At 33.8% G+C, this 24,399-nt stretch overlaps 1 protein-coding gene across 5 annotated transcripts in view; it reads left to right on the top strand.

Moving 5' to 3' along the window:
- The first annotated feature begins 4,082 nt into the window (after nt 1–4,082).
- Nucleotides 4,083–24,399, top strand: part of LOC149552809 (uncharacterized) — a 55,852-nt gene continuing 35,535 nt past the window's right edge. Inside the window, exons 1-6 of one of the 5 annotated variants that reach the window (XM_089788341.1) lie at nt 4,493–5,042; nt 5,144–5,377; nt 7,743–7,831; nt 9,097–9,364; nt 20,542–20,625; nt 20,842–21,369. In XM_089788341.1, the coding sequence (XP_089644467.1) occupies nt 9,205–9,364; nt 20,542–20,625; nt 20,842–21,369 (772 nt within the window). In that variant the 5' untranslated portion in view covers nt 4,493–5,042; nt 5,144–5,377; nt 7,743–7,831; nt 9,097–9,204. Of the gene's footprint in view, nt 5,043–5,085; nt 5,640–7,742; nt 7,832–9,096; nt 9,365–20,541; nt 20,626–20,841; nt 21,370–24,399 lie in introns of those variants that run through there. The other 4 variants (XM_089788338.1, XM_089788340.1, XM_089788339.1 and 1 more) reach the window with 4 other exon arrangements.

The following is a 24,399-nucleotide window of genomic DNA, read 5'->3' on the forward strand; positions in this document are numbered from 1 at the left end:
ATTAAGTGATTAAATATCACTTAAATGTTTTATGTAAAATAATTAATACTTATTAAAACAAAAACAATAAATATTATAATAAATTATTATCTAATAAATATTAAATGCCTTATATTTTGTTACAAGATATAAATCGTTTGAATAATTATTATTGTGCAAAGAAATAAATATTTAATTTTCCTTTAGAAGATTGAAAGCAGATATTTTGCAAATTATTATGGCTAAGTATTGAGTCAGGTGTTTATGGGACTTGGAGGCCATAAGAGTTACTGCTTTTTGGAGACTTTTGGAGTCTATTTGGGGCTAATGACTGCATTGATGAGGGGCAGTTGGTGATATTATCAGACCTTACCCTTTGGGGGGATTTGGGGACACCTTTTGGAGTCTTTGAAAAGACTGAATTTTGGCCTTTGGGGCTTAATCCGACCCAACATTTATGGCTTTCAAAATGTAGTTGGTTGGAGGGGGGGATAAGTATGAGTTGAAGGCTCATTTTTGAAGGGTTCTTCTTTTTCTCTGCTTGGGTTGTTTTGTAAGTTTTTCAGACTTCTTGACAGGAGCAGGGATCATTTTATAACCCATTATTCAGAGATATATACAGATCTGCAACACTTCTGGGCATTGATTTCAGCTTATGCCTTCTCTTTTTTCTGTATTTGTGTGTCATGTTGATGCCTTCTACAGGATGGTTTCAGTTTTGCATGTTGAAAGTTGTGTTACAAAGCAGTTTTTTGGATTGTGAGTAATCTATTCTCCTTTTTGAAAACTGTTATTTTAGCCCTCTTATTAGCTTTTAGCAAGGATTCTGATTATTGAGTTGTGCAAGGGAGTTTTGTTATTGTTGTTTCATGGTGTTGCCTATGTGTTAGATCTCAGGGATACTTTTCTAGTGCATCACCCATTAGTTTTTAAAATTTCCATTTTCTATTATCTTTCTCCCCTTTTCCTTTATCAGAAGTTCAGTTTAGTAGTATAAAGTGATATACCAGATAGGAAGCCGGCCTAGAATCTGGAGATTCATTCCATCCACGGTTCACCCACAACCTTGGAATGTTTCCATGTTTCTCCAAAAGGTTAAGTTTTTGCAAACTTAACAGGGTGCATTTTTGGTAGACAACAGTTATTTTTTCATATTATTTTTTTGTATTTCTCTTATTAAACTTTCATAATAGATTTTTTGATGATTTTTTTTGTGATTTTTTTGATATTTGATAAATTGAATTTAAAAATAATAATATTTATTAATTTTTTTAAAAGATTTTTTTATAGGTAAATGACTAAAGCCTAGATTATTTATTATTATTATTAAGATTAATCATTATTATGTGTTAATCATGACTAGATTCGAACCCAAGACCTCTCCGATGAGAGGCTCACAATTTATTGATGCGTAGGCTCTTGCCTATCTTTTAAAAATATTTTAGTAAATATAATGTTATTTAAATTAAAAATTATTAATAATCTAATTTATTGATATAAAATTATATTTAAAAAAATAATTTTATTATCACAAGCACAAAAGGGTGCAATTGTTAGTTTAATCAATTTGACCTTATTCTCCTGTAAAAATTCTTAAAAATAGATATTTTCAAAATTTTTAATTATCTAAAATTGTTTCAATCTTAATTGAACAAGAGCTTTGATGAGCTTTAGTCCCGCCTTATGCAAAAGGATATAATGCAAAGATTTTAAGATGAAATAGTAAATTGTAATATATAAATATATCAATAAATTATTTATTATTGAAGATTATATTCAATTTGTAAATGTATAATTTATGAGATGTAGCAAAATAAAATTTTATGTGACAAAAAGATAAGTTTAATAGGATATGAGTGAACCAATTCCAAAAAGTACCTGTCAACGACTAACATTAAAACACATGTATCTAGTTAAAAACTAGTTAATTTGTACCTTTCAAAATTGACTTGAAAAAATGACTGCTGAAAATAGATTCCACATTTGTCATTCTATTTTATTATAAATAATTTTAATAAATTAAAAAGCAATATAATAAATTCATAATGAACTCATAAATTACATATTATCTCATTGAATTAATCCATATATTCAAATCTTTGAAGAAAAAAAAGCAAAAGCTACTATGTTTAAATTTGACATTTATCATTATATTTGAATGTAAGTAACTATTTATTGAAATTTAAAATATAATATGATTGATACACGTTGAAATCTTATATTTCATATTTCTCATCCTATTCCACTACATATTCAAATCTTTTAAATTAAAAAATTAGATGATATTTCAAAATTAGATATATAAAATTGAAATAGACGAGTCTACGAAAAGAAACAACCCCCACCAACAAAATCATAGAGAAAAAAATAAATTATCTTAAGTCCACCCAAAAACAAAAAATAATATCATTAAATTAGCAACTAAAGTGAAAAAGAAACCAATAGATTCATGTCACACAAAATCAGATTTCAACAAAGACATACTCTTGCATTCCTCCTTCGTTATCCGAGATTCTTTCACTTCATCTACTTTGAGTCTTATCCTCCTCGCCACCATGTATATATTTATGGTTTTAAATGTCCACTAAGGTTTCCATGTCACCAAATGAATACATGGGAATGTTAATTCATTTTCATTCAATGTTCAGTTTACCGGATGTGACCAGTATGGTCGGGCTATTGACAGAGAATGTGGACCGCTATCTAACAAAGAATGGCGTGGGGTCACAGAACTTTTTAACATGGATGCAGGCCTGGATAATCCTGCCGCTAAATTTAAAATATGTTGGTCCCTTTTCAGATTAATTTCATCCTTCTGAAAACATTAGTCTCGCCTTTAAAAAGGCTAATAAGCATATAGAGGGAAAAAAATATAGAATTTTTGAATGTGAAAAATAATAAAACCCCTAGGAAAAATAGCAAGAGCCAATAAGAAAAGAGAAATATTCATTCAATAATTCAAAATAAAAATAAAGGCACAATGAACATTATAGAAACTATGAAAAATAATTTTAAGTTGCACTGTTTTCGAAAGAAATTAATGGTATAAGCGTTCTGAAAACAATAGTCTCTGCCTATCTAATAATCTTGGTATTTAATTAATCAAATTTCACACTTTAAATATTTAATTATCCAATACTAACTATTGTTCTACTTCCACCTCTTCAATTCCACTTCTATTGAGTCTAGTCAATAATCCATTTGAATCGTGATCTCTATAAAAGCAAGTTTACTCTCCCATTTCCATTATTATAGTTTTCAAAACTTGGAGCAAATTGGTTCTACGAATTTGAGAGCCAATATTACATCACAAAGAAGACTTTACATGGATTGTATGTAACTATATTTTATTTGGAATTCATTTGATACTTCATATTTATTTTTTTTGTTTGTCTTCTTTGGTGGAGTAGCATTTTCACTTTGAAAAACTACATTTGTGATGGTTGTAACATCTCTTTCGACACTTTTTGAAATCTTGTACTAAACTAATTTAGTTGACTAGATATCCTCTCTATCATTGATTTTCAACTAATTTCTAATTCTCTTTTCTATTTAAAATATGTAGTTATTATATATTATAAATTAATATTTTTTAATTTTTATTAGTAAGATGTCGAAGTCATGATTATTATTATGTGTTATGATTAAGTTATTATTATTTTTTAAGTGCTTTCAAACCCAAGACCTATCAGATAAGAGGCTCACAATTTACCATTGTGTTGTAGGCTCTTGCTTTTATAAATTAATATTTTTCATTCAATTAAAAATATTATATATATCTATATTATACCATTTTTTAATAAATACTATTATATTATATCATTATTATAAAAATATTATATAATATTTTTAACAATAAAATATTTAAATTAATAAAAATATTATATAATAAATTTATTATTATTATTTTTTTTACTATAATAAATTTATTAATTAAATGAAAACTAATAGAAGTACTGAGATACTTGTTAAAAATGGTAATAATAACATAAAAATTAGAAAAAAAATTAGGTAATTACATCACACGATAAGATAGTACCGATGACATTTACCATAACCTAAAATTTCTTCTTAATAATAAGTTGCAGTCACCGGTTTTATTGTCAAACAAAAAAAATATCTCTTTTTTCATATCTACCCAAAACGCATGTCATCCATGACTGAACATGTCAAACGCACAGTTTACCGACCTCGAAAGTCTTCTTTTTGAAGCGGAAATTTATCTTTGACAGGGACAATTTTTTTCTGTAAATCATGGCCGCCAGCGCTCATGATGTACAGAACTCTCATAATATTCCTGATTGAGACAAGAAATTCAAACCTCGGGAAGAGGTTCGTGAGCTTCTACGGTGAAGCAGGAGGAAATGAATATTAAAACCCTAATCTACATGGAAAATGTCGCATCAGTAAATAGTATCGCATGCTACACTTTGTCAGTGGTTATTATGCTCAGTTGACCAGCTTTAAAATGCTCTGTGCATTCATATGCACTTCTCATGCACCATTATTGCTGACGTTGTAAGCGGCTCTATTTTCCGCGCACTCAATTTGTTCAGTATATCGACGGTTTACAGCTGATCCAGTTCTCTAGGAATTAATCTGTTCTGTTCGGTGCACCAACTTTCTGAGCCCCTGTCTTTTCCTTTTTTAAAGCAGTTAGACGACCTAATCACACGGATTGGTAAATTTTTAAAGCCTACAGTGGCGCAGCTTCCCAGAATTGTAAGGTGCGGATTCATTCCAGGGAGCTTGGTAATAAGTGTAAATCGTCCCGCAAAACTATTTTGACAGGAATAAAAAATACAGTTGGAGCCCGTCAAATCCGCGTGTGTAGCTTTTCCACCTGGTCAGAACTGTCAGATTCTCTTCATGCAATGTCCGCGTGGCAAGTATACATGTCATTATTTGTTGACGTGTTAGGTTTTAATTGGCGTAGACTGTGTGATTAGCGTATGACGTGGCAATCTGAACGTCCTTGGATTTGAAATGCGATTTGTCGGCAGCCAGAAAGATCGTCGGGAAATTGACGGGTTACCCCGGTTGCGTCGGGGCCCGGTGGGCAGGTGGGCATAATTTCTTTCTTCCCACCTGGTTTTGTAAAACGAGGGAATCCATCAAGTGCGGGTTGAAGTTATTGTGACTGTTTTTGTTGCTTATTGTATAGGAATTGTCGTCACTCGGCCACTGAAATTGATTGTATATAATGCTCAAAATTGAACAACGGAGGCTTTAAATTCCGGCATCGTGGTGGAATTTGATGCCTGAATTCTACGAGGAAAGGGGGAAATTCTTCTGAATTTTCCGAATTTTGTTGACTCCCTTTTCTCATTTCCCGGTATTTGAGTGCATTTCCCGGCACTCTATAGCAGCGGGATCGACAATTTATGCGTGGTAGATGGTAAGGTATTATCACTCCTTAACATTGTCAATGCGAATTCAACAAAACTTGGAACAGTTTCTGCAAATTAGGGCAAAATGGAGATTATAGATGGATAATTCGAATCTTTTAAAAGAGTCCGCGACTTTAAAAGTATCATATATTATTTGCTCCATTTGCTGTTTTTTTGTGAGGCTCGTCCGAATTGGCACTGGGCTGGACGCTTTGCAATTTCTCTTTTGGAAAATTAATAACAGAGACTAGGTTGGAAGCTTAATTCGCTGTACGTTTTTGTGAAATTGGTCATCTTTTTGCTTCGCTCTTCGTTAACGGGAAAATTTAATTTGGGGAAAGCAAATGGGGATCTAAAAACTATGCAAGTAGAGGGATACGTTATTTCATTTGCCTTTAACTATACAATCCCAATTTCTGGATTTTAGTTCTCTTTTAGCGGTGATGGTTTTGAGCGCGCTACCTTTCGCTTTTGATCGGAGAGGAATCAAAAATGTTTTTCTGTGAAGTAACTTTTGCTTTTAAATTTTTGTGAACTGGCCATGTTTACAGGCTAAATGATATATTAGATATAAATATCAGATAAGCTCGAATTAGAATATGAAAACAATGAAAACGCATTGGTTCGTTTTTCTTGAAAATGCAATGTAATTTTTTTCGTCTGAAATTGTCTTGAATACCCTTACTAACGTCTTGAATAATTTGTTGTTTATCCAAGGTAAGGCCACTTTTTGGTATTTTATAGTACACCTTGTAAGCAAGTTTTAGATCTACAAGCATCTCATATGAACGTCAGATTCGATCAGCATACTGCAACACATTCATACCACCTTCTTAAGTCTCAACCTCATGGCCTCACCTTACGTGTGTAGACATGGTTTTCTACTCAAACAGATCAACCAAAGGAAGTTGACCTGGAAGGGAATATCATATATTTGCAGTGTAAATTAATGAAATTAAGTGCACATTTCAGTCTATAACTTACAATTATCTCTAAAAAATGCCTTTTAAGTATGAGATTCTGAATGGACAAAACTAGGTTCAGGTTTCAGATTGAAGTTTCCTTGACTGTAATTTCTTTTGGATGAATAAAAGTAATAATTAATAATTAAATGGCATAGTAAGGAAACACAATGCACGATAACTTCTGGTTAATGGACAAAACTAAGTTTAGGTTTCAGATTGAAGTTTCCTTGACTGTAATCTCTTTTGGATGAATAAAAGTAATAATTAATAATTAAATGGCATAGTAAGGAAACACAATGCACGACGATTGGTTTCTGTTGGCTGATAAGGGCAGATCAACCAGAAGAAACTTCGCTAAAATTGAAACTATTTTGTTTGGTTACATTATAACTTCTGTTTATACTTAACAAGACCACAATCCTGTACTGTGCTCTAACAATCCCTATCCCCTAGCTGCCCTTGGATGTATGTATCAATGGCTATTGGAGCATTCAAAGTATAGTTCTAAAAAGTTAAAACAATGGAGGCAGCAGATTCTAATGCAGAGTCAGCATGGCCAGGAGATGTTTCAGAGCTTTCATTTATTCCATTTGAACCAAAGCACTGCCTTGTGATGCAAAATCCTCTACTAAGGCTGAAGATTGATTTTGCAACTGTGTTATTTGAAGGAAACATATATGATATTACCAGAAAGCTGTCATAGTAATTTCTTGATTAGTCAAGGTATGACCCTGAATAACTAATCTTTTGAAGTTTTTATTTATTATTATGCAAAAGATAAAAGTTGCTCAATCCTGTTCCTTTGATGAGTAAACTTGTAGTTGGTGGTCAAACCTGGAGAGTATAGATATTTTGACATAGTAAGACTTTCAAGAAGATTTTTCTTCTAAAGAGAAAAGGAGTGAGGTCTCAAGGGAGAATCAAGGAGACCTTAGGCAAACGAAAGTGGATGTGAGAGGCCAATGTGTATTTTTTTGAACCGTGGAAGTTCCATTATGGCAGTTTGGGGAAATTCAAAAAGAGAGTGTTGTTGTGTTTATGGTCCTTGTAGTAGGCATAAATTCACTAGTTTTGACTTTAATAAACACTAAAATAGGTTCAGAAAAAGAAATCAAAGAAACACATATTATGGATCTTAAGTTTTAAGACTGCTTCACACTTGCAAAAATAGAACTTTGTTGTATAATGTGCACCATCAAACTAACTTTATAGGTTTTACTTTTGATTAATACATTTGATTTTGAAAGTTTTCCATTAACAAGAATGCCTTTTCTATGTCACTCTCTTAATTTTCTTTATCTTGGTCCTAATATTCTGATTTTGATCTTGACACCTGATCTAGTGCCTGTGAAGGTGCTCTCATCTTTTGCCTATTGCTTAGGATCTTTATGCTTTAATGACAATGCAGGTATTCAGGCTACATGAAAGAACTGAAGGGTAGGAAAAAAAATCCCAAACCGATTGATGTCGAATGTGCACTTGTAAAGAGATGCTTAGGTATTGTGGGATTAGAGCTAGTGAATATAATAAATGTGTATTTGGTAATTTTACCTTTTACTTCTCTATTTCCATGTTCAGCAAACTTGTTTTTGATGAAGATTTTCCATATTTAGCTATTCAACAGCTCTGCTAAAGATGGATTTCTGCAGTAAAAGATTTCGTTCTAGTTGGGATATCTTTTATAGCTAGGATTGATTTCAGTTTGCAGTTACCCATCTATTAAATACTTTTTTTGTGTTTCGGTCGCAAATACCATTGCAACTTATTCTGGTCCATGTTCCTTGCCAACGATGCCTTACTACACCTTCCCACTAAGCAATTCTTGTCCTTCCATGTCCCATTTTCTGTTGCTTTTATGTCCATTCTTATCAGTGATAGGACTTGGATGATCCTGGCTTACCTCTAATATGTATGCATGCCAGTGTGTTTCTGTTAACTAAATATAGTTTTCCACTTTAGAAAACTTAAAGATTTACATTTTAGAACCTGAGATGATTTACAAACTAAAGTCAATTTTGAATTTTAGTTAATTGAAGCCAAATCTGAAGCAATTAATAAACCAGTAACAGGAATAGCTGTGTTAGAAGCAAATAGAAAGTTGTATTGTCAATGTAGTTTGAGGCATATTATGATTGCACTGTATGTGCTGATGATTATCTGGCCAAGACATAAGTAATGTTAACTCAACATATACCTTGAAACTGCATCACATAATTGAGGTACTGATTTTTTTTATTAAGATTTCTGGTTAATATGATCACTGCCTAGATACAGCTTGTCCCATTGTCTTAGTACTGGAGTCCTATGGAAACACAAATTGTAGTATGTCGTTGTTCCAATAAATTATATTATGTGTACCCGTGTCTCAAATCTATAAGTAAATCCAATCTGTCCAATTGTCTAATTATTGTAATCTTATGGACTATTGTTCCCGTATGTAGAGCTTACATGTACATGTAGGCCTTGATAAAGGGAGGTAATTTCCATTGAAGTTATTTACTAAGTGAAATATTTATGAGCATATGAAATAATCCCTTAAGTTTTTGCTGAAATTTGACCACCAAAGAGAGTTTATTCCAATTATAAGTATTATAAGCATCTCTTCTTTATTTGCTTGAAGTTTAAGTAATGTTTTAAGTTATGTAATTGCATCTGAAGTTTTGAACTCTACTAGCAATTAAGTAGTGATATCAGTTTTGACCTACAGCCGAACATTATGAACGAGTTCTAATTGAATGAGTTTTAATTATACTTGAATGCAGATACTGAAACTTTTAAAAAAGTATGACATGGATTCTTGGAAGGAAGGAATTGGTTCTACTGTATAGTGAAACAATTACCAAACGATAAAGAAGGAAATATTGCAGAAGATGGGATGTTGCGTTTCAACTTGGAGCAAGGAGCACAAAACATGTGCAAAGATTCACCTTCAAAAATCTAAAAGGAATCGAGGGAAAAGTGTTACCCCTGTTTCAGGTGGAAAGAGTTGTCGGACAACTGTGACTTCCAATTCTGGTGCAAAGAGTAGAGGTAAAATCTCCACTCCTGTTTCAGATAAAAGTCATTTAGCATATGTTTGTATACATTTAGGTTGCTCACTCAGATTCAGATACGAGTGTATCTGAACTAAGTTTGGTGTCAATTATTGGACTTGGGTTTTCTTGCAACCTACCTACACAGTTTTGCACTGTAATACAAAGGCAGGGCTACGTTTTAGTTGTTGCAAGTGTGTTAAATAGCAAAGTGGCAACGTGGTTCTCATATGCGCATATTGCTATTTAAAATCTTAGATATAATTAGGCATTCTGTGTTACAAGCTTTTCTATTATCTGTTTCCATTCATTGCTAATTTTGATTATCCATTTCCTTTTCCTGAAGAAGAAGTGTAGCACAATGTGCAGCCTTTTGTGTTTGCTAACTTTTAGTGGGTTTCAATTTTGAAAAGGCTTATTAGGTTCCATAAATTTAATACTTTGCAACTATTTTCCTATATATGTGTATCCTTCTCTTTTGTTTGGCTTTAGTCCAATGAAAATCCCCTCATTTCTCATATTTTATGCTTGTTTTTAGCATTAACAAAGATTTGAGAAACTTTGTATCTTCCTCGCCCAATTGATCATTGAAAAGATCATCTCTATTTCTATTGTGAAATTCATTGAGGAGAAATATATTAAGAGTGGGATTTTTTTGAATTTTGTTCAAGGATGAGGAATATTCTTGATGTTTTTTTCCTCCTACTTTTGTGATTCGCATCTGTAGTGCAAAGCATTTTGAAGTTTTCAACGCCAACTGATAGTACTAGCACAGCATCAATAATGATAAATGGGATGAATGTTCACATTTCATGTTCAGTGTGCTCAACCTCTCTCTTCAAGTTGGGTGTGCTTAACCACCAACATATTGTGATAATTATATGTGGGATGGAGCTGATTAAGCTTCTTTAATGGGCAAGGAACATTTATCATGGTTGTTTGTTTTTCTATTCCCTTGCTTTTGGAGTTAACATTTGTAATGCAAAGTGTTTCCAAGTTTATAAGGCTGATTGATTGTATTACCATGGGACCGCCAATATTTAAAAAGATGAATATTTACGTTTCATGTTAGTGTGCTAGACCTTTTGATGTAGTGGCGGGTTGCACAACACACCGAACACAGATTTGTCACAGGAAAAAAACGATTTTTTAAATATTGAAATGAGCCCAAATCACATTACATTAATGACAAGATAAAGCAGAGGATGAATCCTCATAGGATTCAACAGATTACAACTTCTTTCCACTAGCTTTTGGAGCCTTCTATCCTTTATCTCTTCAAATCTACCTCCAAATTCTGCTTTCGCTGCTTTTGCATGACTTATTATCTTCCTCTCCTTCACCACTACTCAAAAATGCTCTCAAAATCGTCATGTATCTCCTTGGTGCCCTTGAGCAGCACTTTGAAAATTATAACTCCTGACCAAAAATAGTCTAATTTCCTGGAGCCTTAACTTTTGATATGGGCACCCAATTTTTAATTTTGAACTAATCCGGGTGCTCTACATGGTAAAAAACTGCTTTACTCATTTTCCCTTGTTTTTGGGGTCCCAAAACATTATTTGAAGCCTTAAAATCCCATTTTAAAGGTTTTAATTGGGATGTTTTAAAACATAAATCTTTAATTTCTTCCCACCCAGACTTGATTTTGACTTGTAACACATTCATCATGTACAAAATACAGTTTTAGAGCTTTGGAGAAATTTCAAGTCCCTATGTGCTGTAATGTCCCTTTTTAGGATGCCTGGAGATTCTGGAACAATTACTTAAAACCTCTATTATTGCTATGCGCTATAAAAGTGGAATATCATCTGAACTTGTATAAATTGAAAGAATGTAAATAATGACGATTATCAATATCGGTGATTAAATGAATAGATGTATTCTTAGAAGAATTGTCCTTGTAGGTGTACTTACACTTGACCAACAATATGGGCTTTTGATATATCTGATATGGCAATGTAATTGGCCAGTCTGTTCCTTGACAGAGAGATAGTTATAAGATGTTTGATGATGGTTGCTAGTGGTTGGAGATGAACTAGTTTCTATCCTAATATCTTCCCTTGAATACCAGTTATATATATTATATGTATCTTGTATTTCACATTAATTTTCCTCTTTATCTTTTCTTTGTCTTTATCCGATGCCCAAAGCCCCCCTTTCAGATATTGTTGATTGTATATAAATGTACCAATGGATTGCTGAAAATATGAACATACAGATATATGTCTTCCTTTCTATTGTTATCTATCTTTTCCTTCTTATTCCATGCTTGTATATATTCCATGTTTGTTTGTTTTGTTCCTCCTCCTTCCCTCCATACCCATTGAGGATGGATTCGTATACCTTGTGTTTGAGATGATGAGACACATCCCATAATCAATTCCAAATGCACCTTTATAGTATTAATTACTGCATTACAATTAGTCTCTTTATTGATTGCTATCTGCTGATTGATATTCAATTTATCATATTAACTGCTAATTGTGTCTTTTGATGATATTGTTGTATCACTTCTGATGACTAGATCAGAGGCTTATAGTGTAATTATATCTTGTAAGAAAGATGTTATTTCTTTGGGATCTTCCGTCTTTAATTGCTGATTGCAATGAGTCACAAACATTGTAGTCACTGTGTACCTTTTTGGGTTGATATTTTTTAGTAACTATCATTAAGTGATGCTTACATCAGTGTGGGCAATGAACATTAGCCGGAAGCACCTCCTATGGAATATATATATTTATATCTTCTTCCGTTTATGGATAAGAGATCTTTCATGCTGAGTGGTAACAACTAACAAGTTAAGCCACGTTGAAGCACTTTATTGGTGTTGTGGTGGCTAGAGTCGGCCAAAATATGGAAAATAATATTCAGGGAGTCCACATTATTATTGTAAGGTGTATATGTGTTTCACCTTTCTAGAAATATAATGATAATATGGTTCTAATGTTTTGATGCAATAATCTTCAAGAATATTTCCCACCCTTATCGTATATATAATATTTGCCACTTTGACAAGTGAGAATGATTATTTCCTTCACTTGATTGCCAATAACTATTAATCACTTTCATTCATTGTTTGTAAAAAATCATGAAATCTTACAAGTAGGACTATTTTCTAATGTTTGTCAAGGTGATCATGTCAAGGATGTGACATGTGCTTATATGCAAACTTAATAAAGTAGGGGCCTTGTGAAATTTAGCCCTCTTTGAAAATTTGAATGTTCTAAACCACTTTTCAAGACTTTTAAATGGAAATAACCTTCATGGATATCATCAAGTTCAAAACTAATAGAAATAAAAATAAAACATTATTTTGAGGATGCAAGATTGTCCATACATCCTGGATGCTCTTGCATCAAACACCCTGAGTAAATATGAAGAGTGACCTTGTCACATCTCTAATGTTTGAAGAAAACCAAGACGGTCAACCCATGCCCTAGACAACTATGAGAATCTTCAACTAGCCTCCCTTTCCACTTAATCAAATATTCTTCATATTGCCCGTTTCTTGTACTTATGCCCACATAGCTATTTAAGATTTCTTCCTTCTTTGGTGTAGTTACTAATATTTTCCACAATTCTTGTAGTCATCAAACTTCATTGTCTGCTTCATGATGTTTTGTTAGCACGTGTTCAATGTTGTCTTTGATGTCAACTTACTTCGTTCATTGATGTCAACTTACTTCGTTCATTGATGTCAACTTACTTCGTTCATTAATGTCAACATGAAGAAAGAATTGTATGAGTTGAGTATTGTGCTTTATGTATTGTCAACTTGTGTATATGGAATGTGTTTGGTTTATGGGAAGCTAAAATATGTAGGAAATAGCATTTCAAATTTGATATGCTGGAAAGAGTATTTGAAGCTTCTTATGCAAGAAAGAGTATTTGAAGTTTGATCTTGAATGTTTAGATGTTTGGTAATGATGATAAGTTAGAATGTTGAATAATTGGAAGCTGACAAGTATGGGAAGCTAGTATACATAGGAAAGAGTCTCTAAATTCTGTATGGGGGAATGCTTCACATTGCTTTGCAAAACAAGTTGGTAACTTGCGGTTTTGGTGTTGTCATGCACGGTTTGTGAATGTTGCACTATCCCACTTTTGGGTCCATAGAAGCCCAAAGGTTGAAGTTGTGTTCTGTTGTTTGCGTTAATGAGGTTAGCTAGTAGGAATGATTAGTACTGGTCTGGACAATGCTCCAAATTGATGTTTCCGAGTGCGGGGCTCAGGGCTCGATGAACATGTTCCTTATGTTTGTGCAATGTTCTAGTTCAATATCTAGGTTTGCTCCGCAAGTAAAGTTATGTTGCTTTGAGTGTGACATTGTTATCTATGCTGGTCTCTAGTTGACTTAGTTGATTTGGATTATATAATTTATGACTTATTAGTTTTAATATTCTTAGGAGGAAGAGTTAAGAGGCCAGTATGGATCTTACCATGGTGTGTTGAGATCCACATTGGATTATGAGCATTAGAGAATGTTTTTTGGCTTACTAGTTAACATGTTTCCATGCTTTGTTACATATTAAGTTTGGTCTTGTCTTTGGAGAGTGTTGTGGTGCTTGGGTTTTGATTGACTCATTTATGGAAGGTGTGTTCTCATGTATTTAGGTCTACTTTATCTCTTGGGGTCGACTGCATTGAGCGAAAGTGCTTGTGGTGGCCGACTTTGTGTAAATGATGCTTATCTCTACAGTGGCCAACCATATACATGTGTGTGTGTGTGTGTGCATGTGCATGTGTGTGTAGATGGTTGAGTTGAGGTGTGGATTGACAGGGATTGTATTGGGTTCAAATGAGAAGTCAATGTGATGCAAATATGAAGGAGAAGAGGTGGAAATCTGCGAGTTTGATAGAGTTATTGCAGTAGTTGATTAGGAGATTCTATATCTTTTCAGTTCATTATTTCCTGTACTTGTTAGAAGATAGTGTCTCTTTTGGCAGCCTGTGCAAACCTATATCTTTCCTTGAAGAAGTGACCTTTAGTGATTTGTAAGTTACTATATCTTTTCTTAAGGTTGGTGCCTTAGCAGAGTTCTTTTTAGGTAAAGTACACTCCTTGGTGCGTGTCCTAATTTTTTAAAAATTGATATTCATTTAGTGAGTTTGATTCTCATCATGGTTTTCTCCACATTGGGTTTTCTATGTAAAAATTTGGTGTTCATGTCTTTGTGTTGTCATTGCAATCTTTCTTTGATGGTCAAATTGGATAAAGATAATTGATAATTGTGTGATGGAAACGTTTTAAGATCTGGTTAAGGATAATTCATCCCCCCTAAGATTGATAATTGTGATGAAAGTTTTTCCTAGTCTGTTGGTATGTTTGACAAGGTAGTTTCACCTTATATACATTTCCTAAATCATGTTTATTTAGAATGTTTATGGTCCAATTTTCTTCATTTTAAACTTGGTACATGTTCCAATAAGAAGTCTTTAGATTTTTCTCAGGTGAGCCTTAACTTTGTTTCCAACCTTTAAACCTTCACTTTTGGTCTGCTTTTGCCTTGTATTGAGCATTCATCTTATTAATGTGCATCCATTCATCTTCGTTTAAGTTCTTTAGGTTCTTTATGAAGTCCTTGGCATTCACATTCCTTTTCTCTCCCTTGGCCATCTTCCTCAACTTGAAGCATTCCTCAAACTACTACATTATACAATCTAGAATGGGAATTTACTAGCCCATTGATAGAAGTGTTGTAAGAATTTTTTCCCTATGGTAAAATCAAATCCCATCCCTTGGGCTTATGTCCTCCTAAGCATTTCAATAAGTTGGCTAACCCTTATTCAACACTTATTGTCCATCATTTTATAGATGGTGTGTAGAATTGAACTTCAAATCGGTCCTCAACTACTTTTATAAGGTCTTCTAGAAATACCCTACAAATTTGGTATTGCTATTTGAAACTATACTCTTTGGTAGACCATATATCATACCACCTCTTAAAAAGAAATTGTGCAGTGTGATTTGGATCATTAGTCTTTTGACATGGAATGAAATGTGTCGTCTTATAAAATTTGCCAACCACCACAAGTATTGAGTAATGTCCTCTCTACGTCCTTGGTAAACCAAGTAACAAAATCCATTTTGATATCTTTTCTTATGGTCTCTCTAGTATATGTAATGCTTGATATAGTCCAATGATCTGACTCTAACTGTAATACCCCTAAATTGGCACATTGGTATTCTGAACCAATTTCAGTTTATCAATCTTACTTAAGTCCTATTGCACTAGGCATTTCTGATTTTGATCATCTTTACTTGACCTAAGTGTCAAATACAGAAAATCATTAATCTGTATTAATCACTTACTTTATTTAATTCCTAAATATTAATTGAATTAGCTAAATTAATATATTAATTTAATTATAAGTCCTAAGTACTTTAATTAAATTAAATCTACCCCTTTAGCTAATACACATAAAGAAGGAATTAAAATACAATGATATTAATTAAATATATTATAAGTGTTGAAACTAATTATTTATTTAATTATGATGACATGTTTGAATGGATCAATATCCTTTCCTATTTCATCTCACATGAAAAAGGAATTAATAATATTGATTAATTCAAATATGCTCTTCATAATTGTTGGAACTAATTATTTAATTAATTAGAAAAAATATTATGAGCACATATTTGAATGGATCAATGTTATCTCCTATTTCATCTCATTCAACCCTATTAAAAATGGAGGACTTAATCTCACTTTCAATCAAGACCGTCCATGTGGTTCGATCTTGACCGTTGATCAGGTCCAAAGTTCTATTAAAGAAACCTTCAATCTCTCATTTTGGAGGATGCACATGAAAAGTATCGAATTAATGCTAATTTGATTAGTCAAGTGCCTTGCATTCGAATTTAGACTAAAATGCATTCATTCAATTATTACTTTCCATTGTTCTTAAATTAATTTCAATTTCATTTAGATTAATCTAATATCTTTGCATTCGAAAAAACATCAAAAACATAGATTAGATTGCATTTGCATTCTTCCAAATCCTTTTTACTAGTTTGGTCTGGTTATTGATCTCTCAATCCCGAGAGTGAATAGTAAAACCCCATCTAGTTAGAAGGAAACAGATCGCCTTGTGCAGGCATACCGAATGGATAATCCCATGTTCATTTCAGGATGTTTCTAACATGTAATGATCATGTTGAAGTGTGTGTGGATTTAGAGGCCCATAATTAGCACTCACGGGAGTGCTAATTATCAAAATACCTTATCAAAATTTGGAAGTGCCAAAACAGGTTGCATTGTGACATTCTTTCTTCTTCAACACATTGAAACTTTTGGCTACTTCTGCAATTCACTTAAAATTCCTTTTATCCCCCCTCATTGTTTCAGTTAAGGGTGCACAAATACTACTACAATTCGTAATAAGCTTTCTATGTAAACTTTCCAAACTATGAAATGGTTTCACCTCTATAAGTCTCCTTGGCATAGACCATTCATTGATAGCCCCCACTTTCTCTAAAATCATCTTAAGAGCCTCAATTGAGACAACAAATCCAAAGTACATCAATTCTGTCAGAACACTGCTTTTATATAAGTTTATCAACAACTTCTTCCTTTGCTTCTCAAAAATTCTTGAAATATGCATTATGTGCTTCTGTAGAATCTTTCTTAAAATTAAAATGTCATTCAAATAAATATTTACAAATTTACTCAAAAATTCTTTCAATGACTTGTTCATGAGCTACATGAATGTGCTTGTTGTATTGGTTAGCTCAAGTGGCATGAGCAACCACTTGTATAACCCTTCATTGGTTTTGAAGGTTGTCTTGCACTTGTCTCCTTCTTTGATCCTTTTTAATGATGTTTTCTCTCCAAATCTATCTTCTTGAAGTATGTGGATCCACTCAAGCAATCCATTATGTCATCCATTCATTCGATGAGAATCTATACTTGGTCATAATCTTGTTGATGGCTCGAGAGTTAATACAAATTCTCCATTCTCCGTCCTTTGGTGTTAGTACTATAGTTACTTTACAAGGACTCAAACATTTTGTGATTAGTCTAACAACAAATCTTGAATTTTGTTTGTTTAGTTTGACATACTCTCAATAAAAGGTTTCCTTTTTCAGAAAACTAGCTCATAGTATCAAATCCATCTGGCAGTATGCTTTCATAGGTGGCAAATACTCAAGTGCATTAGTTGACACAATTTCATGACACTCCAATAGATTTGAGACTTCTATTTGTATATCTAGTTCTTTTTTTATTAACTTTAGGAATTAATGCATAACAAATGTTTCTTCTTCCTACCATCCAAAAAATTTCTAACCTCAACCAAATAAACTCTTCCATTACTACATACATTTTCTTCCACTTCCTTTCACAGGCTTCAACTTGTGGTAAACTCCATGAATACGTCTTGGCATGTCCATTATGTGCTATATTTTGATCGAATTGCCAATGCTTCTCAAATAATATTTGATAAGCATCTATAGGTGTGACATCATATAGTACCTCATCATGGTAATCCAAATCTTGAGCTTCACTAGACATTGCTCATTGACCAAGGCTCTATGGCCCTTCTTCAACCATGCAATCCAATATGGATGTGGATGTCTTCTTTCCAATTGCAATTTGTTTACCATTTCCCGTGATGCAAGATTATTAGTGCTCTCAACATCAATGATAACATTACACATTTACCTTCACACTTGCCCCTTGTGCAAAATAAAATCTTCCTTTGAATGGGCTATTTCTCCTCATCCACCCTGGCTCTTTTTGTGACAAGAACTTCTCTTCCTACATCTTCAAAATGCTCAAGCTCAACATTTTCATCTACGGTACAATTTGTGTATTACCCTTAGGTCTACTAACTTATTGAGCCACAACTCATTTGGAGTAGCTAGGACTTGAATCTAGGACCACTCATTTTCTATTGGAGTTCTCTAGCAACTGAGCTGCTGGCCCCTCTTGGCCAGACCATCATTGGTCTGTGTGTGGCTTATTTCAAATAGCCCACCTAAAGCCAAATTGCTGGTGTGTGGGGCTCCTAGCTTGGCTTTGATACCACTTGTTGAGTTACAACTCATTTGGACCAGCTAGGACTTGAACTTGGACCTTCCATTGGTTGTTGGAGTGCTCTACCAAGTGAGATACTAGCCGTTCTTGGCTAGCCCTTCGTCGGTCTGTTTGTGGCTTATTTCCAAGAGTCAATTTGTCCTCCCTTGATGTTGGGACACTCATATGCTCGATGTCCTCCACATTGAAAGTAGGTTCCACAAATACCTCCTCTTCCTTTGCTCCACCTCTTGCTCTTCTTCTTTGTTCTCCATTATTCGGGTAAGGAGGGTGATAGGCATTCTCTCTTTTATGGTTCTAACTAGTGCTAGCTTTTTCATTCTTCTTTTGGTATTCATTTCATCCTTTATAGGATCTTCCACTAGCCCTTCCACCAAGACCTCTTCCTCTTGGCTTGATTTCTAATTTTCTATCAGCTTCTCTACTACCTTCAAAGAAAATTGATAAGCATCTTCAATGGTAGTGATCTTGGCCAAACTTTGATCCTCTTGTGTACTTGTCCTGAACCCATTTATATAATGAGCTACCTTCTCCTAGTTGGCTTTAGAATGACTTGTTCTAATCATGACCTTGTAGAACTCTTCTTTGCACTCTAGGATAGACTTAATTGCCTACTTCAAACCTTGCCTCTCTTTCAACAACTCTATCTTGTAATCAATGGGATTGAATTTTCTCTTTAACTTTTCCACCCTCTGGTCCCATCTTGTTATTTTTTCTTTTTCTCTTATGTTTCTCTCTAGGTGTACTTCCACCAAATATTAGCATGACTTTTCAGCTTGGTCTTTGCAAATTTGAACCTCTTAGGATCTTCCACCTCCTCATATTCAAATCATTCCTCCATATCATTTATCTAATTGATCATCTCTTCCAAGATAAGATTTCAAAAAATGTAGAAATTTCAATCCGTGGCCTGTTTCCAATCTTGGAGGCGGCCTTAAAGTCCTTGACTTGTTCAGGATCTTCTACAACATCTTGTTCTTCTTCAAACTGTTCTTCACTGTCATCTCTTCTTCCCAGTTCAAACCCTTTTTGTAGCTTGTATTGCAGTCCTTGAACTTGCTTTTGTTGGGCTATAAAACCCTCTTCTCGTACAAAAATATTTCTTCTTTGTTTGTTTCTTCATGGAAGCATTCTGATCACTTTTCTCAGAAACCCACAACCACAAGTCTTTGTTGAAATTGCCTCATAATCAGCAATCTGTTTACACTCTTAAAACTCCTGCTCTAATACCACTTGTTGAAGGGGCGTATCGCATAACACACATTTCTCATAGGAAAGTATTGAGTATTATTTTGTTGCAATTAACAAAAATCACATTGCAGAGATGACAATTTAGAAGAGAGGATGAAACCCTACAGGATGCAACATATTGCAGCTTCTTTCCACTACTTTCTAGGGCCTTCTGTTCTTTATCGCTCGAAATCTGCCTTCAAATTTTGCTTTACTCCCTTTTGCACGACTTACCACCTTTTTCTCTCCACAATAAAAAATGCTCGAAAAATGGTCATAAATATTTCCTCGGCAACCTCGAGCAGAAAGTTGAATCCTATACCTCCCACCCAAAAGGCCAACTTCTGGGAGCCATAACCTTTGATCTGAGCACCTGATTGAGCTTATTCTTTTTTTAATGGTTTTTTGAGTGACAGGGATATGTTTCTGGTTGCTTGTAAGGTTGAAGATCTCCTGTAGCATGAACTCATTCTCATTGTATTCCTAAATTAGTCTAGCTAATATAATTGATGTGCTGCTATTGTCTGTTGAGATTCTTCATACAAAGGTTTCCAATTCCATGGTATGTGCTGTTATTTTGCTGAAATTGGTATATATCTCCAACTTGCATAGTTTCTCCTATTATATTAGATATTCACATTCTTTTCACAGTCATGCTTGCAGAAACTCACATTTTCTACTGCCTGATTTGAATTTGTGGGTGCTTTTATCATTCAGTTCTTTCCTTTCACTTCTACATTTTAGCTTTCCAAATGAAATAGATTTAAGAAATGTTTTAAGTGTAGTGAGAAGTGCTAGAATGGTTAACACAGAATTCCTGTATTTTTGCATTTGATATATCTTGAACAAATAGAAAAAAATATTTTCTAACCAACCATTGTGCATTTTTTTATTGGTGAAGTTGAAATCAAGGAAGAAACATGGTTTGATCCTGCAACGCACTTAGAATCAGACTGTGATGAAGACTTCTTAAGTGCCCATGGAGGTAATATATACTTAACTAACAGTTATGTCTATACCACCTGACAGCTTACTGTGTTTTACAGTTACAGATGGGTCTATATCACGTACTTTACAACAGGATTTAGTTTGGTTGACTACACATTTTTCAAATTTGAAAATATCTTAATGTTCCTTGTGTACATGTTAGTTTTATAATAATATAAAATAATTAGGGTTTTTTTGCCTGTATGGTATGCAGACTTTTTGTCTTCAACATGCAACACAGTGAGTCATCCAAACAGTGCCAATGTAACTCCTCGACATAGTCTATGTGATAACAATATAACTTTGATCTCTGGTGAAAAACCACTAAAATTGGGTGAGCTATTAAGTGAAAATTTGCCATCACAAGAGGTTAATGCAGGTGATGAAGCAAGCAATTTTCATGGACAAAATAATGTTGATGAAAACCAAAATACCTATGGTGACCTTCCTTTACCAAAAGAAATAAAAAATGAAAGGAGCAAAGTTTTAGGATCTTCTGAAGGAAATTCCCATTTATTGACAGAATTCACAGTTGGTTCAGACTGCGAGGAAGAAAAAGTAGTTGACTATTGTGGTGTGCAGTTAAATGCATCTTGCTTGCCATGCTTGATTCCAAACGTGGGCTTAATTGAAAAGAAAAGATCATTAAGTCCTAGTCCACCATCCTCCAAGAAAAAGGCATCATTGTTAAAGCTATCCTTCAAGCGTCGATCTGCAGATGGGCATGAGAACAACAATTTCTGTAAGTGCGCTATGCTTATCTATTTTAATATGTTCTGTGAATATATTTAGAGGAAATGTTGACTTCAGGAGAAATATGGTGTAATTCAGGAGAAACGGTATGTTAAGTGTATGCCAAAATCAACAATGTACTTGGGTGCTGTACATTACACAAGTCATTGACTGGCATGTTCTGCAAGCATTTTCTTAAACATTGTCCATGTTTGGTAAAACAATTGTCTGGAAATACTTATGGCAATAATGTGTGTGTATCAATCAATCTAACAAAAGAAAAAGCAAATAGACCAAGAACTTACCTTTTCCACTCATTGTAAGCTTGCAAAGGTGTAGGAATGAGGCAGAAACACTTAAAGAAGATCCACAAACCAACCATCCAACTCCTTGCACACCAAACTCTTGCTCAACCATCAATTTGCTCTAGCTCAAGAAAGAATAACCTATTTGCACACCACAAATGAGATGTATAAGTCAGCATAAGCCTTTCAAATCCTTTTTTTAGTGTCGTGGATGTCAAAAAATTATTAAATTTGCAAAAAAAGCTTGGTCACTGTCTGCAGGCCCCTTTTCATGCAGGTTCGCCAGATTTGGAGGTGGTCTTCCCAGGTCTGATCGACCTGTGGCCTAGTTTGAGCCAAGCATGTGTGGCATGGACCTTGTTGAGACCCACAAGTAGACCGGACTAGTTCAAAGACCAATTCAAACCGTGGTTGGTCCAGTGTCTAGTTTGGATGAGTTGGACATCCTAGGCTGAAATAATGAAATTTGTAAAGTCTTCATACTAACCTTTACATATAGAAATTTAATTCTTGGAATTTGATGACCCTATTGAGTATTGATTTGTGGTATTAGTACTACGATTTCCTAGTTACATTCCCCATAAATGCAACAATAGATGAGAGTAATTAAAAAATATACATCATCATCTAGTAGACATAACCACTATATTCAACATTAGTTAGTCAATGTAATCGATAGTATCCATGGTTGCATGAGGCAAGATTAAAGCATTCTCATAACCATTTATTCAATATTGGTTAGGGCATGAGTATTTTGCAACTTTGGGAACTACAAGGATGGAAAAGATCCTAAAGTTTTTTATGAAACAAATTTGAGGCAAGGCTAGGCACATCAAATTAACATTAGTGCTTGTTTTAACCATTCAATTACATTCTTTCTTAGCTCCCTTGCCTAAGACTCCTCTTCCATACTTTAGTGGCAAGGTGATAAATGAATAGATAAGACTTTTGAGCCATTGTTTATTTGAGAAATTTTTAAGTAAATTTTACAACATTTTTGGAATAACTTAAAATTTCAGAGTGTAATTGCTAAGTTGTAAAAGGTAAAAGCACAAACCTGTGTCACCTTTTATAAAGAAAAAGGATCCTAGAATGCAAACTGTTTAACTTTAATGACATAAATATGGTAGTTGTGTTTAGAATTTGAAGATGATGTAAAGTGATGAAATGTGTGAAATTGGATGAATTTTATGCCTACAAGTTTTTTAAATTTTTCAAATAAGAATATATTCATTTAAAAAAATTTAAAACCCTTTTTTAACTGCAAAAAATATAGAGTGTAGTTGCCGTCAAACAAGTATATGCAAATCATTTTTTTTGCTTTGATTTGAAAATATTTTATTGATGACATGTATAGCTAGGGCACAAAAATAGAAATATTGGGTTTTGATGTATATTTTCTTTGTTATAAGTACTCAAGATCGACCTTATAAAAAACCAATAGTTTTCCCCTCCCATCAAAAATTCCCTTCCAAATCTACACCTTTTTGAAAAACAATTACATATTCTTGAAGAGGACTCTCTCCTCTAGGGATAGATATAATTTTTAATTTTTTTTGATATGATGTACTATTTTTTTCCTTTTTTAAGGGAGCATCTTCTCAAATGTTAAAATACATTTTTATAGTATTTTGAAAGTATAACCTATTATAACTAATCAAAACACTATGAAATTTATATGAAGATGATATTGACTCTGAGATTTATAAAAGGGTAATTTTAATTTTTTTTTAAAGTTGAGTTTTGATAGAGAAACAATATAACACCAGTACTGGGGTACGTCGGGACGTCGGAACAAGTTTCCTGGACGAGGGAAAATGAGCCTCATTTTCGGGATAGCGGGGGACGGTCAAGGGATGACAGCAAGGGGAGGAAGGGGCAGGGAGGGGTGTTGTATTGTATACATATAAAACTTGAAATGCTTGTTATGCAATGACGTTTCAGTAGAACATACCAAATTAAAAACCTGAACATAGCAAAATTGCAACATGAACTAGAACTATTGAACATTTAACATAGTAACATATTACATACCCAATAGTAACATTTAAAAATCAAAATTCAAATAGAAATCCAAGTTCCTATTTTAGCGGCAACATGGTTGCATAATGGCGGAGGTGGGGTACTTGGGTACGCAAGTACCCGGTGCGGGGATGTCTTGGGGACGGGTACTTCGAGGTTTGGGAGGGGGGTGCCAGTCCTCGTGTAACACTGTTGAGAAATGAGATTTGACCAAAATAGGTTTAGTAGTCCCAAAATGTGATATGGATCTGTGCTTTTACCCTAAATCAATTGGAGGACAAGAGCACTAGAGGCTCTCATCTATCACTACTGATGGGGTTGTGAAATTGTATTAGTGACAAAACTATTTGTACCAAATTGAATAAAGTCAAGAGGAACATTTGATGGCAGTGACAGATTCATATGCTATTAAAGATCAAGTGGCAATGGTCAATAATGATGGGTACAATTGAGAATATTGTAAACTTTCTCGTACAAGTCCGAAAGAGGAGATTACAGACATCATTGCTATTGCAAACAGTTGTATAGGAGAGTAGTTGGGCGGAGATCCTAATGATTTTTAAACTTCTTAGAAATGTGATTGATCAATGATAAGTTCATTGTAAGTGAAAGGGAACAATTTCTCATATGGAGATCACGTGCAACTAGATCAAATAGTAGTGTGCAAACCTATATTTATTCACATGCCTACAATTTTGTTTATTTTGATGTAC

This window comes from Cupressus sempervirens, chromosome 6 (assembly GCF_028749045.1).
Source record: "Cupressus sempervirens isolate cs-2001-9-10 chromosome 6, ASM2874904v1, whole genome shotgun sequence".
Classification (NCBI taxonomy): Eukaryota; Viridiplantae; Streptophyta; class Pinopsida; order Cupressales; family Cupressaceae; genus Cupressus; species Cupressus sempervirens.